Source organism: Polypterus senegalus, chromosome 17 (assembly GCF_016835505.1).
Source record: "Polypterus senegalus isolate Bchr_013 chromosome 17, ASM1683550v1, whole genome shotgun sequence".
NCBI classification, from domain to species: Eukaryota; Metazoa; Chordata; class Cladistia; order Polypteriformes; family Polypteridae; genus Polypterus; species Polypterus senegalus.
This window is the reverse complement of record NC_053170.1, coordinates 46,543,895-46,558,662: the sequence shown is the minus strand read 5'-3', so window position 1 is coordinate 46,558,662 and position 14,768 is coordinate 46,543,895. Positions and strand designations below refer to the sequence as shown.

At 35.0% G+C, this 14,768-nt stretch overlaps 1 protein-coding gene across 1 annotated transcript in view; it reads left to right on the top strand.

Annotated features, from left to right (window-relative positions):
- Nucleotides 1-14,768, top strand: part of LOC120517193 (nuclear GTPase SLIP-GC-like) — a 162,411-nt gene that overhangs the window by 52,905 nt on the left and 94,738 nt on the right. Inside the window, exons 4-5 of the mRNA XM_039739363.1 lie at nt 2,015-2,098; nt 14,370-14,478. Coding sequence (XP_039595297.1) covers nt 2,015-2,098; nt 14,370-14,478 — 193 coding nt within the window. The remainder of the gene's footprint in view (nt 1-2,014; nt 2,099-14,369; nt 14,479-14,768) is intronic.

Here is a 14,768-nt window from a genome sequence, read left to right as displayed (position 1 = left end):
GATAGAGAAAACTTAAAAGTAAGAGGTATGGTAGAAGGTGTTCAAGTTAAATCACAAAACCAATCCTGGATGAGACGAATACCTTTATTGACATGTATGGAGCCACTCAGTACATGGGAAGATATGATTGACTTACAGGTGGTGGGAACACTTCTTAAATACACTTGTCACTATAGTTACTGATAAACAAAACCCCTAGGAGTCAGGATTCTGCTACACAAGATTATGCTGGTTTTCTTATCAGTACTTAACTTTGCAAAGTAGTAGCAGCAGGACTGGGTCACTGATCTAAAGGCTTTAATTAAAATGCTTTTTAAGAGTGCTAAAGGCAAAAGGTAACAATTAACAAGAACATAAGTCATTCAAAATAATAATTATATAATTAAGTTGTGAAAATCATATTTATCAGTAATAGTTAACTTTACAAAGGCCAAAACTAAGAAGTTAAAATTTCAAAGTGAAAAATTGAAAGCAAAAGCTGAAAAGGTTAAAACAGAAAATCAGCAAGCCTTAACCCAAAAAGCAGCAAAGCAAATCAAAATTATCATCCCATACAGCTGGCATGGTGTGACTCAGTGATGATTGTGAAATACTTGATTGGTCAGTCAGTTCATGTTGCAAAGCTCCTGTGGCTAAAAACCCGATGGTTGATGGAACTTGCAAAGGAGCTGGTAGAGCACAATTCCTCAAAATCTCCCTACCTGGCCAGTTCGCACACAGCTCCAAGAGGATAGCTCTTAGAAATCAACTTAGAAGCCAGTCATCATCATCTATAAATATGCACTCACTTCTAATTCTTCCATTTGTAATTTCTTTTAACAATGTTAAAGCAGCTATGGTAGTGGGAATAGTTTGGCCATTCTGGACATCATTATTTTGTTACAGAATGATTACAATCAAGTGAATTAACTTTGTAAATGATATGTAATTAATTTTGGTGTATTTGATAGATCTCACATCACAGGTGTGAATCTAAAAAGGAAAGGTGCCCTGCATAGAAACAGTAACACTGTTTTGATGCTGGGTGCCACCTGTTTGCAAACCAAACAGAAACTTGTGTATGCATGGTCTGAGGCTGCCATGATAATGTGCTTGCAAGTTTAGTTTTATACATCTTAAAGTAAGCATGGAAATGGGCATACGGAACATTTTGTGTATACGCAATGTTTATACATGAGGCCCCTTGAGTGGTTGTAGGGGTGTTGGCAGGGTGACTATATCTAACTCACCCTTGCTGATTGGCTACAGAGGGCTAGGGTTGGAAATCATCTTACTTGCCTGGTACTCTGCAATTGTGACAGCTAAGTCGGAGCTTTTCTTGCTTTTGAAATATTCTTGCTTTATAGTCATTCAGAAGTGTGTTCAAACCAAAGTGTGTGTATATTTACTTACTTATCTTATGTATTTATTTATTTAAAAACCTTCTGTAAGTAATCAGATTTCCGCTGTAGACAAATACAGTTCTTTATCTGGCAAAAAGGAATAAAACGTCCTTCTTCCTGAGTCAAATGTAAAGTTTAAGCTGGTTCATTAAAAAAACACCATTAACTGGCTCATAACTACTGATTTAAATGTAATTTGTTTTTAGTGTGATTAACACATGCTCTTGGAAAGAAGTATAATACATTCCAAGCAGGCAGCACGATAAATGTATTTACATTGCTGTAATTCATTTTCTTTTAATTTAATTTTTTAAAATCCGTAGGCATCTTCAGTGTGCCTCTGATAGGCAGGAATGAACACATATGTCATTGTATTGCATTTCAAATTGGCAAACATATTGCAACATTAATATGCATTATATTTTGGTGTATTGTAATTTGGAATGTGTTTCATTTTCTTGACCAATCCTCCATATTTAAGAGTCTTATTTTTTCATTTTAATTTTTTAAATGTTTAAAGCAGATCACTGGAACACTATATTATCTTATGTTCTCATAATACCTCTCACATCTGAAATGAATCAAAAAGTCACTAACATGAGACATTTGTCATCTTAATATGTTTTTTAAAGGCAAAAAGAAACTTCAAGAACCGCACCCTTTGACGACTATCAAAAAGCATCGGCTTTCTGAAACTGATGAAAATCTGAATCGCTGTAAGTAGGTGTATTAAATACTGAAAATAATTTGTCATTTATACTTATGTTATACTTACACTTATGTTATACAGTACTTATACTATTAAGCATTGAGCTAATAAACCATTTTGCATTCATAAAATTAGAAATTATTAAATTACTGTATCAGTATGTTTGCTTTATATTGCTGAATAATTAATTGATTTTGGCTCTTGATTGTGAACATGAGGTTACAGTAAGAACCAATAAATGCTTGTGTTTCCTTTATCTTGATTGAAGAAAATTATCACAGCTGTAAGTTTTAAATAACCAGTGAATCTAACATCTTTTATGCATAGAAGATGGTCAATGAAAAAGATTTAAATTTTTGTGATCAAATTTTTATTGAATTCACCAAATACAAAAAGTGAAATAAGTGCAACAAGAAGAACCCCACAACCAGTGCTGTCGCTCCAATTAAGCCTTGCCTTGTGACAAAACCAAAACAAGAATCAAAACTCAAAGTCAAGAAATCGCTAACCTAAAAATGTCAAAAAGAAAAGCACTTGCAAAGGTTTTAGAATTGTATCTACAAACCTGAACAATGTCTGGCAAGCTGTCCTGATTCAAATATCATTGTGCTGATGGCATCACATTGCATGACTTCTAGAACTCATAGCAAGCGAATCTTCAAAAGAGAAATGTCTAGGACAACATCAAAATCAGAGCACATTTGTCTGTTAGTTTTGTTTATTTGTTCTATTACTGAAACTGATATTGTTTGGATCTTTTTTAATTTCCCAAATAGAAGCAAGGAAAGTTTTAACAAGAAATCCTTCCTTCTTCCTCCCTTTCTTTACTAAAAGCCCTTGTCAAGAACATTATAATTAATAGATTGAGTAAAAAGGGTGAGATATAAGGAACTGGAAGGGAAAGACAGAGCAACTGTTCCAGAACAAGTGGAGAAAATACCAGGGGCATTTAGACAACAGAAATGATACTACTAGGGTTAATGGGTTAGATCTATAACATAACACTTTTAAGTTGAAAGACAAAGGCAGTGAAAAAATATGAGAAGAACATTTTGGTAAATATTGTTTTTGAGTGGTATTTTTAAAAAATTATTTTCAAAGATAAAAAGAGAGAATGATAGGTTACATTTTCAAATTAAGTGTGTTAAAGGTATACAGGTCTGTAGGCAGCTTTAAACGTAGTAGCATTTAGAGTGTAGAACATCTTCAAATCAGAAGATAAGGGAAGAAGAAAAATAAAAAATTAACAGTGTGGGTTAGAGAATCTAAAGAAACTCCAGGGGGCCTCATGCATAACGCCATATGTAGAATTCACACTGAAACATGGTGTACGGACAAAAGCAGAAATATTTATACGCAAAAAAAAAATCCAAATGCATGAATCTATGCGTACGGCAACTTTCCCATTCTTCCGCTACATTAATCCCGGTCAGCATGAAAAGTAACGCACGTGCCTGCTGCCACTTCCCACTCCCTCCCAGAATTACACCTCTTTCAATATGAAAATCAATATAAATAGCACTTAAGCTCAGCTTTCTGTGAAAAGGCAATGGCAAAAGCATGGGGTAAAATAGAAGAATTTCAGCGAATACCAAGTGGAGGCAAAGAAAAAAGTACTATTTGTTGGTTTAAACAGTAGTATAAACAACAAAAGGAAGTTGATCGAGTGACATAGAGTGTCAGAGAAACTCGAAAGCTCAAGTACACAAAGTCGCACAGTGCCTGAAAAAAAAAAAAAGTTGTCAGATATCAAAATTGCAGTGAAAAGACGAGTCGTAGTCCATCGTCTGAGTGTCATATGGAAGCTTATTAGGGTACAGAGAAAAGAAAAAAAAATAGGGACACAGTGGGAAAAAAGCTTGAAATGTCAACTTTAATCTCGAAATTTCCACTTTAATGACAAAATAAACTACGTGATTAAAGTAGAACATCATAAACTTCATCATAAAATCATTTAATTTACTAGTTTCTCAAATCCCATCGTGACTAAAGTAGCACGTTAAATGCTTTGTTTTGTATGTGTTTATCTGTGTGCACTATATGTGTGAATCACTACATGCTTCTTAAATGGGCTTTCTCTTCCTCTGACAGGACACAGAATCCATTACATTCGTGATATTACAGTTCTCTGAATAATTTAAATACTGAGATGTATACTTGATATCATTTCAGTATTTATATCATATCAATTAAAGCATGTTATTAAACATGGGAATACGATGGTGCAGTGATAGTGATGAAGTGGCGTCCCATCCAGAGATTGTTCTTACCTCACACAAAATGCTTGCTGCGTGTTTTATCTTGGTAGAGTAATATATTGCTCTACTTTCCCCTATTGTATTATTAATACATAGCCTCTGTCAGAATGCCTAATCCCACAGACTTACCACTGTTTATAAGGTATTATTGTATATAACTTCTCCCCACCTTCCCTTGTATATCTATAACCTCAGGCAATTAGATGTAGTAAAAAGACAAGTAGGAGTTACGTTACAATTTATACAATGTATTATTGATAATATTCATAAATAATAACAAAATGCAAAGTACATTTGAATATTGGCAACCATACAGCCTGATTAAATGGTGATGTGTATCGTAGATCCCGTTATATAAGCCGAGAATTTCGTCCTAGATTTTTGGCTTGGAGTTTGGGGGTCGGTTTATACGAGTACCGTTTCAGATTCAAGATTTCCAGTGCAATGCCAGTTTTGCCGATGAATACGGAAGTAAATAATGACGAAACCACAGAGCAATCTTTCAGATGAAGAAGTAACTTTGCATGCCGGTACTTTAAATTAAATAAAGAATTTATTTTAAAAAGTGTTTTAGTTGTTGATTTTATTAATAAAATTTATAATAAATTATCGGGAAGTTTAAAATGAAATTTTTTGTTTTGATTTACGATCAACATCTTGCGTTACGAAACGGATGCGGTCACGTGTATCGCTATGCGATTGTAAACAAATAACCGAGAGCATTAGTAGCGTCAGTCGGAGCCCAGATAAATGTGTTTGTGGATGTAATTTCCGTCATTGCAGTGATTTACCTATATATATAATTCATTAAGACCATGCAAGAAAGACACATAATTGCTAAGGAAAGAAGAGAAGGTAAAAGTAAGCGATCGCAATCAAAGCGAAGATGGACATTGTGTGGAAATATCTCCTCCTTACTGCAGCCCAAAGATGTCAAATTAAATGGTGAGTACAGTATGAAATTGTTTCTAGAATAGAATGCCTTTTATTGTCACTATACACATCTACAATGAGATTAAAAGCAGCTCCTTTAGTGCAGAAAAAAGTTCTGTATAGGGCTTGTATGGTTGTTTTTTAGCTTTAGCATAACGCCGGATCTGTGGCCCCGCTTCTGCTTTCTTTCCCTCCTCCGTCTGTGTTGTCTCCTAGACCCGACAACAATCCACGGAGAGCCCGCTGGTCTCGCTATGTTGTCTGGGATGTTGTGCGTGTGATGAAAAACACTCGAAACAGATGTCTGGCTCTGGACACCGATGTCTATAAGGTTCTGAATGGTGTAGCGGATGTTCGCCAAACCGATCGTGCACAAACAAGGACAAAAAAGTACAAAAACAACAAAAAAGTGCACTGAAAAGGAGAGCCCTGAACCGCTGTGACCATGCGTGCCGCCATGCTCCTAGCTTAATCGAAGTAGGTTTGGCACTTTTTATAACTTTTTGGTTAGTACATTAGAAAAATGATTGGTGTTTTGGTAAATTATGCACATTATATTATATATATCAAAATGCCGGCAGTCTCAAATTCTTGCCGATAAACATTATAAATATACCCGAAGAGACACTTTTAAGTAAATTTAGAAAATTTTGCTTGGAGAAGTGGGTCAGCTTATATACCGGTCATCTGCAAATACATGTAATTTAGTAGGTAGAGAAGGGGTTCGGCTAATATACCAGGTCGGCCTGTATTCCGGGATCTACGGTAGTTCAGGCAGCACACAGACTTGTAGTTGTTTAAAATGTCTCTAGTTAAGGCATCATTTGTGCTCAACTTTCAGCCACATGTCTGTTCAATATGGCTGAAGCCGAGCTGTGCTCTTCATTGTGTTGTCTTCATCATCAGAGGTTAGTAAGAGAGAGAGTGTGGTTGAGCAAGCAGATTTATAGATTCTCCGTCCAACCTCTAGAGCCAATAGGGCATCATAGTACTTAAAGGCCTCTAATACAAGTCAATTCCAAACAGCCATACCTCAGACCAATGGGGAAATAGAACATCTTAACACCTGACATGTCCCCAAAACGATTTGTTAAAGTAACCTGGCTTCCTTGCGGGGGTTGAAAGACTTTAGCAGAGAAATACTCGCCAAACTGGTTTAAGGCACATCCCGCAAATCCTGCCATAAAATTCAAAGAGACCCATTCCTTTTTAAACATGAATGATTCTCACTAATATTACATTGCTTTGCCTAAATTACAAATAAAGACATACAAAATATTTATCAAGTTATTTGCAAAATCTCACATCACAACACTGCACCATGCGCGACCTTCGATGAAATAATATATTGCAGCAGTACTGTCTCTTTCAAACATACTAACCCCCAATTCCTGTCCTTCCTTTTCTTTCTCTAAGTAACCAATCGCCACACAATCAGCTCAGTAGTAGACATTAAGCCATCTGTAAACTTAGAACACAGATTCTTCAAAACTTTTAAGGAACATTGAAATATGTTTGTAGTACATGTTTAATTATTCTATCCATCTATCCTTCCAGTGTTGCACCATCCCCAGCAAGAATACAGCGTGATGCAGGAACAATCCCTGAACTAGCTACCAGCAACACCGTGTCCTCACATGTTTAATTATTAAAAGTATAGATTATTTAAATGATGTTAACATTTTATCTGTATTATGTAATAAACATATTTTGCTGAATTTCATCTTATTTAATTCTTGGGATAAAACTGTTTCTGAACCGCGAGGTCAGTACAGGAAAGGTTCAGAAGCATTTTCCATATGAGAGCAGTTCAAATAGGCAGCATGTGCTTGATGCTGTATACCAATAATTCTCTTTTCGATCAGCTGCTGTAGAGCTGTGATTCCACACTCAGATACAGTGATATAAATGCTTCGAGTGGTGCAGTGAGAGTACTATGGAAAAAGATGATCCGCTGTGGCAACCCCTAATGGGAGCAGCTGAAGAAGAAGAAGAAGGTGCAGTGAGAGTAACAACACTAAAGCAGCTATAGTATTTGGGATAGTTCTGCTATTCCATGGACCATTATATTGTTACAGGTTAATTACAATCAGATGCCTTAAACTAATAAACAATATGTGGTTAATTTCAGTGTATATGATAAAGCCACGTCAGGGATGTGGATCTAAAAAAGAAAGGGAAACCACACTGGAACAAAAGCACTGCTTTGATGCTGGCAGTTTGCAAAACTGAACAGAGAACTTGCGTACGCCAGGGTTTGAGCTAGCGTGAAAATGTGCATGGCTTTACGTCAAGTTTAGGTGTTTTATACATTGCGATTTGAGCTTGGAAATGGGGGAACGCAACATTTTTGTGCATATACACCGTTTATACATGAGGCCCCAGATGACTTAGACCTGGAGTTAGAAGTAAAAAAGGACCGAGGCAATAGAAAATTTGTATCACAGTGACTGGAACATTCCAGGCCATGAAAAACATCTCTATGCAGGCTGATAGATGTCACAATGGATGCAGAACAGAAGCAAAAAATTAAATGTATACTAATTTCAGTTGCCTGTGAAAAATAGGAGTCTTTGATTTCATAATTGCAAAACATGAAACTGGCAGAAAACCAAAGGATCAAATAAAAGATTATTTTCAAAACAAATCACCAAACCAGAATCAAAGTCACAAAAATTATAACCAACCTTAATGCTATGTGTTCTTTTGCTCATAACTGACACTAAAGTAGTTTTGCATTTTTATTTTCCTAAAGACGTCCAATTAGAGATTGTGTTCCACCATCTTATGCAGGCAAAGAACGACGACTCAGTATGTCATGTATTCTCCACATCAATGTGACTGGGAACAACAGTAGCAACTGTAAACGTCATTGCTGCACCCATGAAGTGCTGAACAACATGGCAGAACCTAAGCAAGAAAATACTGAAAAATGGCCAGATTTTATTAAAGAAGGGGAAATAACAGCACTTTGCAGTTTAGAAAAAAAAGTTTTGAAACATTGTTTCAAAAAAATAAGAGAGAATTTCTGATGAGAAGCTCTCTGGACCTAGGTACCAGCCTGGTGGCACATGGTGTGTTATTTCAGGTGTTCCCAAGATTTAAAAGAGTGGAAAATAAGACCAGTTAATAAAAAGTTTTGATAAAAAAGGTAGAGAAAACTTAAAAGTAAGAGTTATGGTAGAAGGTGTTCAAGTTAAATCACAAAACCAATCCTGGATGAGACGAATACCTTTATTGACATGTACGTGGAGCCACTCAGTGCATGGGAAGATATGATTGACTTACAGGTGGTGGGAACACTTCTTAAATACACTTGTCACTATAGTTACTGATAAACAAAACCCCTAGGAGTCAGGATTCTGCTACACAAGATTATGCTGGTTTTCTTATCAGTACTTAACTTTGCAAAGTAGTAGCAGCAGGACTGGGTCACTGATCTAAAGGCTTTAATTAAAATGCTTTTTAAGAGTGCTAAAGGCAAAAGGTAACAATTAACAAGGACAGAAGTCATTCAAAATAATAATTATATAATTAAGTTGTGAAAATCATATTTATCAGTAGTAGTTAACTTTTACAAAGGCCAAAATTTCAAAGTGAAAAATTGAAAGCAAAAGCTGAAAAGGTTAAAACAGAAAATCAGCAAGCCTTAACCCAAAAAGCAGCAAAGCAAATCAGCAAATATTTGACTAATCAAGTTATCCCAAAGGTAGGATGCAAGAAGCTCTGTGCTGCCACCTTAAATTAAGTGGAGTGTGAAGATAAAATATGTCTCTTCTGTATCTCATCAACAGGATTTGGCATAGTAATTGCAAAAATTATTGGCAGTTCCTTGAAAGAAAAAAATGGTGCTAATGATAAACAAAAGATGGCATCATTACGGTGGTCCTGAAGTGTAATTCACAAAAACAAATTAAGTTATGCAAAAAGAAATTAGAAAACACAAAAGCAAAATGAATACATAAAAACAAAATCTCAATTTGTAAAAACTAATTGGAAAGACAAAAACAAACTGAATGTGCAACAACAAATGAGAAAATGCTAAAAAAAAAATTGGAAACGCAAAAACAAATGAGAAAAAAAAAAAAATTGAATGTGCAAAAGCAAATTGAATACGCAACAAAAAATCAGAATGCACAAAAAACAAATAAGAAAACGCAAAACAAATTTAATGCGCAAAAAAAATCAGAAACAACAAATGCAAATGGAGCAGCACGCAAATAAAATGAAGACTGCACAAACAAATTGAGAAGCATGAAAAAAGGAGCAGTGCATAACCCAAATCAAGGTGGAAAAAACAGCGAAAACTAAAATTCATGACGATTCAATCCCAGGTTTTTACTGGCAATCCTAAATTGTCCCTAGTGTGTGCTTGGTGTGTGGGTGCGTGTATGCGTCTGTCCTATGGTGGGCTGGCACCCTGCCCAAGGATTTGTTCCTGCATTGCGCCCTGTGTTGGCTGGGATTGGCTCCAGCAGACCCTCATGACCCTGTGTTAGGATATAGCGGGTTGGATAATGACTGACTGACTGAAAACAACACAATTAAATAAAAATTAATCAAAAATTATTCATGAGAATAATAATAATAATAAAAATCAGAAATTCTTACATCATTGAGTTCATCCATCCATCCATTTACCAGGGCAGGGATGGAGGGAAAGGCAGTTGCAAGTCAGGAATAACACCTGGACAGCCCATCACAAGGCGAACACACACACTATAGCTAGGGTCAATTTAGCAATTCCAATTCACCTAATCTGTACGTTTTTGGATTGTGGGAAGAAATAGGAACACCCAGAAGAAGCTCACATTGAAATGGGGAGAACATGCAGGTTCCATGCAAGGAGTATTGGGAATGTGAACCCTTGTCTCCGTGTTGCAAGGCAGCAATGCAACCAGTACAACTCTGTGCCACCCACCATAGACTTCAATACCATCTTTAATTCAGTCTAATAGGAAGGACAAGTTTTCTAGAAAATAATTACATTGTGAAGCAGAGCTATAATCTTCTAAATAAAAATTCTAAGCAGAATTAAAAAAAAACTTGGTAATTTGAAAAAGTGTACTGTAAGAAGTCCCAAATTGGTTTTGATGTTTGAAAGCTAAGCAAATGAGACACACCTTGGAAGTGTAAGTACCACAAATTTGCACTTATGAGAGGTAGACCTCTTTGAACTCTTTGAAGTAGCAGAAATGTAATAAATGATGCTTTGGATCCATCAAACAGGGGTATTGTTCTACAAAAATCTGGGTATGGTAAGAACAAGAAAAAAGAGAATGAACCAGGAAATGTGAGAAAAAAATGGTCAACAAAAACAGAGCAAAGTTGTTGCCATAAGTATACAGAAACCTATAATCAAATCCCAAAATAATAACCAAATTTTGTCACAAAAAGCTTATAAAAAACTCTTAACTGGAGAATAATTTGTTATTTAAACTGCAATGATTCGCCACAAACTTCGACAAGTGGGAAATCTGCATTGCCAACCTTTTTGCAGTTGTGTTGATGATGTCACTAGTGGATGTCATGGGATAGTAACAGAGGTTGCTGCCAATATCAAAAGGCACTGTGAAACATAAAATAGCGGCACTTGTAAGAAACAAAATGGTGACAAGGAAGTAAAATATATTATCAAAAACTAACAGCACTAATAAAATGAAATTAAATAAAAAATCAGTACAGATATGTATGACAGTTGCACCCTCTCTAGAAACAAGTGCCTTAAATCAAATTCAGATATCTTAAACCATCTGGAATGACCAAAACCATTAGTGAACCCAATCCCAAAGTTGATCTTTGGAGCTTTAATAGCCATTCAAATGATGCAAAATATATGGAATCAGAGATTGTTCAAACACATTTCTCTAATCTATGGGAGAGTTTCAGAAAAATTCTGTTATGCTAAAAACAGGAATTGAACAGGTAATAAACCTATAGAACTTTCTGAAAACGTTTTCACTTTTTTATTATGAATTATTAAGTATAGATTGATGGACAAAAATGGAAAAGTATACCTTTTAAAATTAAATCTACAACACAATAAATAGTTTTGAATACATTCTGGATCCTCTATAAGTCTGAAAAGAAATGGAGTGCAGCCTGCATTGGTAGAAGAGATGATAAACTTTATTGCATAATGGATTAACATAAGTTTACCTCATTGTAAGTTATTCATTCAAAATCTCTAAAAATACAAAAATTGTTGGCTGGATCTGGCAAAATTGAGGACCATTATGAAGTTAGGGAGTAAATGGAGAACAATGCAGTCTGCACCAGCAGGTAACAAAATCTATTAAGTCCATCCTAGAAGCCAGTAATAGTACCCGCATGACTGTCAAAAAAGCTATCGTTCTGAGCGGATATTTTTAAGAGATGCAATAAGTTATTTAAAGGGAAATTTCCACAAGAGTAATCAGGCTGTCAAGGTCAAAAAACACCAAGTCAACACAGCTGCCATTATTAAACTAGCATGAACAGAAAACAAAATCCTAATATAAGCAAAGGTTCTTAACTAGAAAACAAATTGCTTAAAAACATTTTTGTCCTGTGCAAATGAGTGTTATCTTTCCATTTCAATATGCAGGTGCTAAACAACACATGTCATAGTGTTTTATGCCATAAAAAACATGTACAAGCACAACTGATTCTTTAGCAACATTCAGAATCATAAAAGAGTACAGAATGGCAAAAACCTTCAAAATAATGTAAAATAATAACACACATAATGGAAAAATGTGTAACACTTTAGTTTAGGTACTGCAAAAATGCATCTATTACTCATTTACTCTTATGTAACAAGACCTTAACAAAGGCGTCTTTTGGTCTTTATAACGCTTATGAAACATCAGTAGACAGGTTATTCATCTCTGTGCTGTGTGGTATATTGACATGACTTGTTAATATGAATGATTCACGAGTCTTAAACTAAGTATGGAATAACAAGAGAAATACGTCTCAGTTAAACCACCTGTCAGAGTGAAGGTTTGTTCCTCAGTCACATCACTGAGATGAATAAACACTTTACTGATGCTTTGCGAGTGTTATTAAGACACAAAGAAGTATTTGTTAACCTCTTGTTACAGAGTAGTAAATGAGTAATGAATGCATTTTTGCAGTATCTAAACTAAAGTGTTACCAAAAAATTTGTTCCTCAAAGAAGTGTTTTGAGGTGCAGTTAGTATCACATTTGATTGATCATGGTGAGTTTGCAGGGCAACAAGCAGCTGCAGAGTTGCATTTATTTTGTAATCAAGGAACATTCTTTGTTAACAGCCTGGATTTCTGTAAGGAACATGATGTCAATTGATGTTTTATCGTGTAAAATTAAACTGAGACCTTGAACTTTCAACGATGCAGCCATTAGGTTAGCCATAAAAGAACAGAAGCAGAAATATGAAGCAAGAGACTGGAAGAACAAGGAAAGTAAACTACAAAAGACCATGTGGTGCATCACTATGTAGGGATGTATACATGCCAATAATCAAACACAGGGCTCCCATCCGTACACCATCCCGCATGAACCTCATAAAGAACCAACAAACCAAGACTTACAATGAAGATGATTTTTTGCTGTTTTCTGTATACGTCTGTCAAAGAACATAAGCAACCAATCACTTGAACAGTGTCACTGCACCATTTATTTTATTTGGTCAGGAAGGGAAAGCCAATTTAAGGCTCTAAGCAACCATTCCATTTCCCACCCACCTAGTCATCAATCAACAACAAACATAAAAGCTAACAACAAAATATATTAAGATTAATTGTGCACAAAACAATAAACATACAGTATAAATCTTCCTCACTCACATGTGTAATATTAAGCATATTGCACAATTACAAAACATAAATATGTGTTAACGTAATTTTTTTCATTCTGGAATATTTTTTCAGGTCATGTAGAAAAATGTCAAAAAGGTATTACTTCCATGAGATGAATCCCATTATTTAAGTGAACTAGTTAGTCATAATGATAATACCAAACACAATAACAGATTATGACAAAATGATCTTCAGGTGCATGCCTCCAATCAGATGTTCACTTCATCCAGTACCCATTAATGCAGATGTATTTGAACTGCAGGTGTCCACTCTTCAAGTGTGACCTGAATGAAATACAGCTCTTCAATGCATGTTCATATCCGCAAACCAAAAGACCCACATAAACAAGGTGTCCTGATCTTCTTTATTTTTTCCTGACAGATTTTAAATTTCATTCACCAATAGGATTCATTCATGTCTAGCATATACTATTGGGCAGCATCCTTAAAGAAAGAGGCCAACTTACTAAAAAAAGATAAACTTAGTTGCAGTATATACACACAGAGACATTGCCTTCAAGTTTGAATTACACCAATTAAAAATCACAATGATGACAGAGCGTTAGAATGCGAATATCTTTCACACTCATTATCTTAAATAAAATTTCTGGGCCAAACAATATCTACAGTATGATGGCTATAAACAAAAACACTTTAGCCTTACTTTCTTATGCTCCATTAGATAATGATAATGTCTCTGTTCAAGAGTATGGTGATTCCAAAAGGATGGTGTAAGGCAGCCTTTTCAAATGATACAACAATTGTTTATCTCATAACTGGAACTCTCATTTTTTTTTTACCGTGTAGTGGGTTAGAGGTCACATCCATACCAATTCCCAAGTACACTTCTCTGAAATAGTATCTCCAAATAGCTCCTTTCCATGGAGGCCACCACACATAAGTGCAGCACAGAACCATTTTACTTTTGATAAGTACTGAAGAAGTTTTTCCCTGTCCCTCATAGCAAATACCACACTTATCCCAAAACAGCTAGTCCCAATAGACAAGATGGCAACATTTAGTTATTATACAGAATGTTGAATTTCTGTATTGTAATTTACAGTACAATTGTGTACTTTTCAACTGAAGCATCATGAAATATATGCTAAAATTCCATGAATGTGCAGCTAAAAGCAAACTGGCCAATTATGGTAAATGATGTCTTTTTGTATAACTGTGTAAAATAAATTGCTTGCTTCGGAAAACTTTTTATGCCATCATTGAAAATGATGCTAAACAGAACTAAAGCAGAAAATCTTTCTTTCAGATTATACTATGGAAGTTAAATCAAGAACTATTTTGTCACAAATATATAATAAATTGGAAGAATTGTCCTGTACTGGAAAGGAACAGAATGACTTTTTAAAAAAATTAAAGTATGTTTTTTTTTTATTTGTGTTTTTACTGAACTATTCTTTGTGCTTTGGTAATTCCTTGAATATATTTTCAATGTTAAGGGTTTTAATTTTAATATTTTATTATGTCAAGCATTATTCACCTTTTTTAAATGTAATACAGTGCTTTGCTAAAAATGTTGCCAATTTAATTTTGTTTATGTACTGATTTATTTCTATACTCCAAAAGTAATATTGAGAGCTTTAATTGAATCCTGCTAGAATAATGAATTACTGTAGTTATGCAAAGTAACTCAAAAATTCAAAATTAT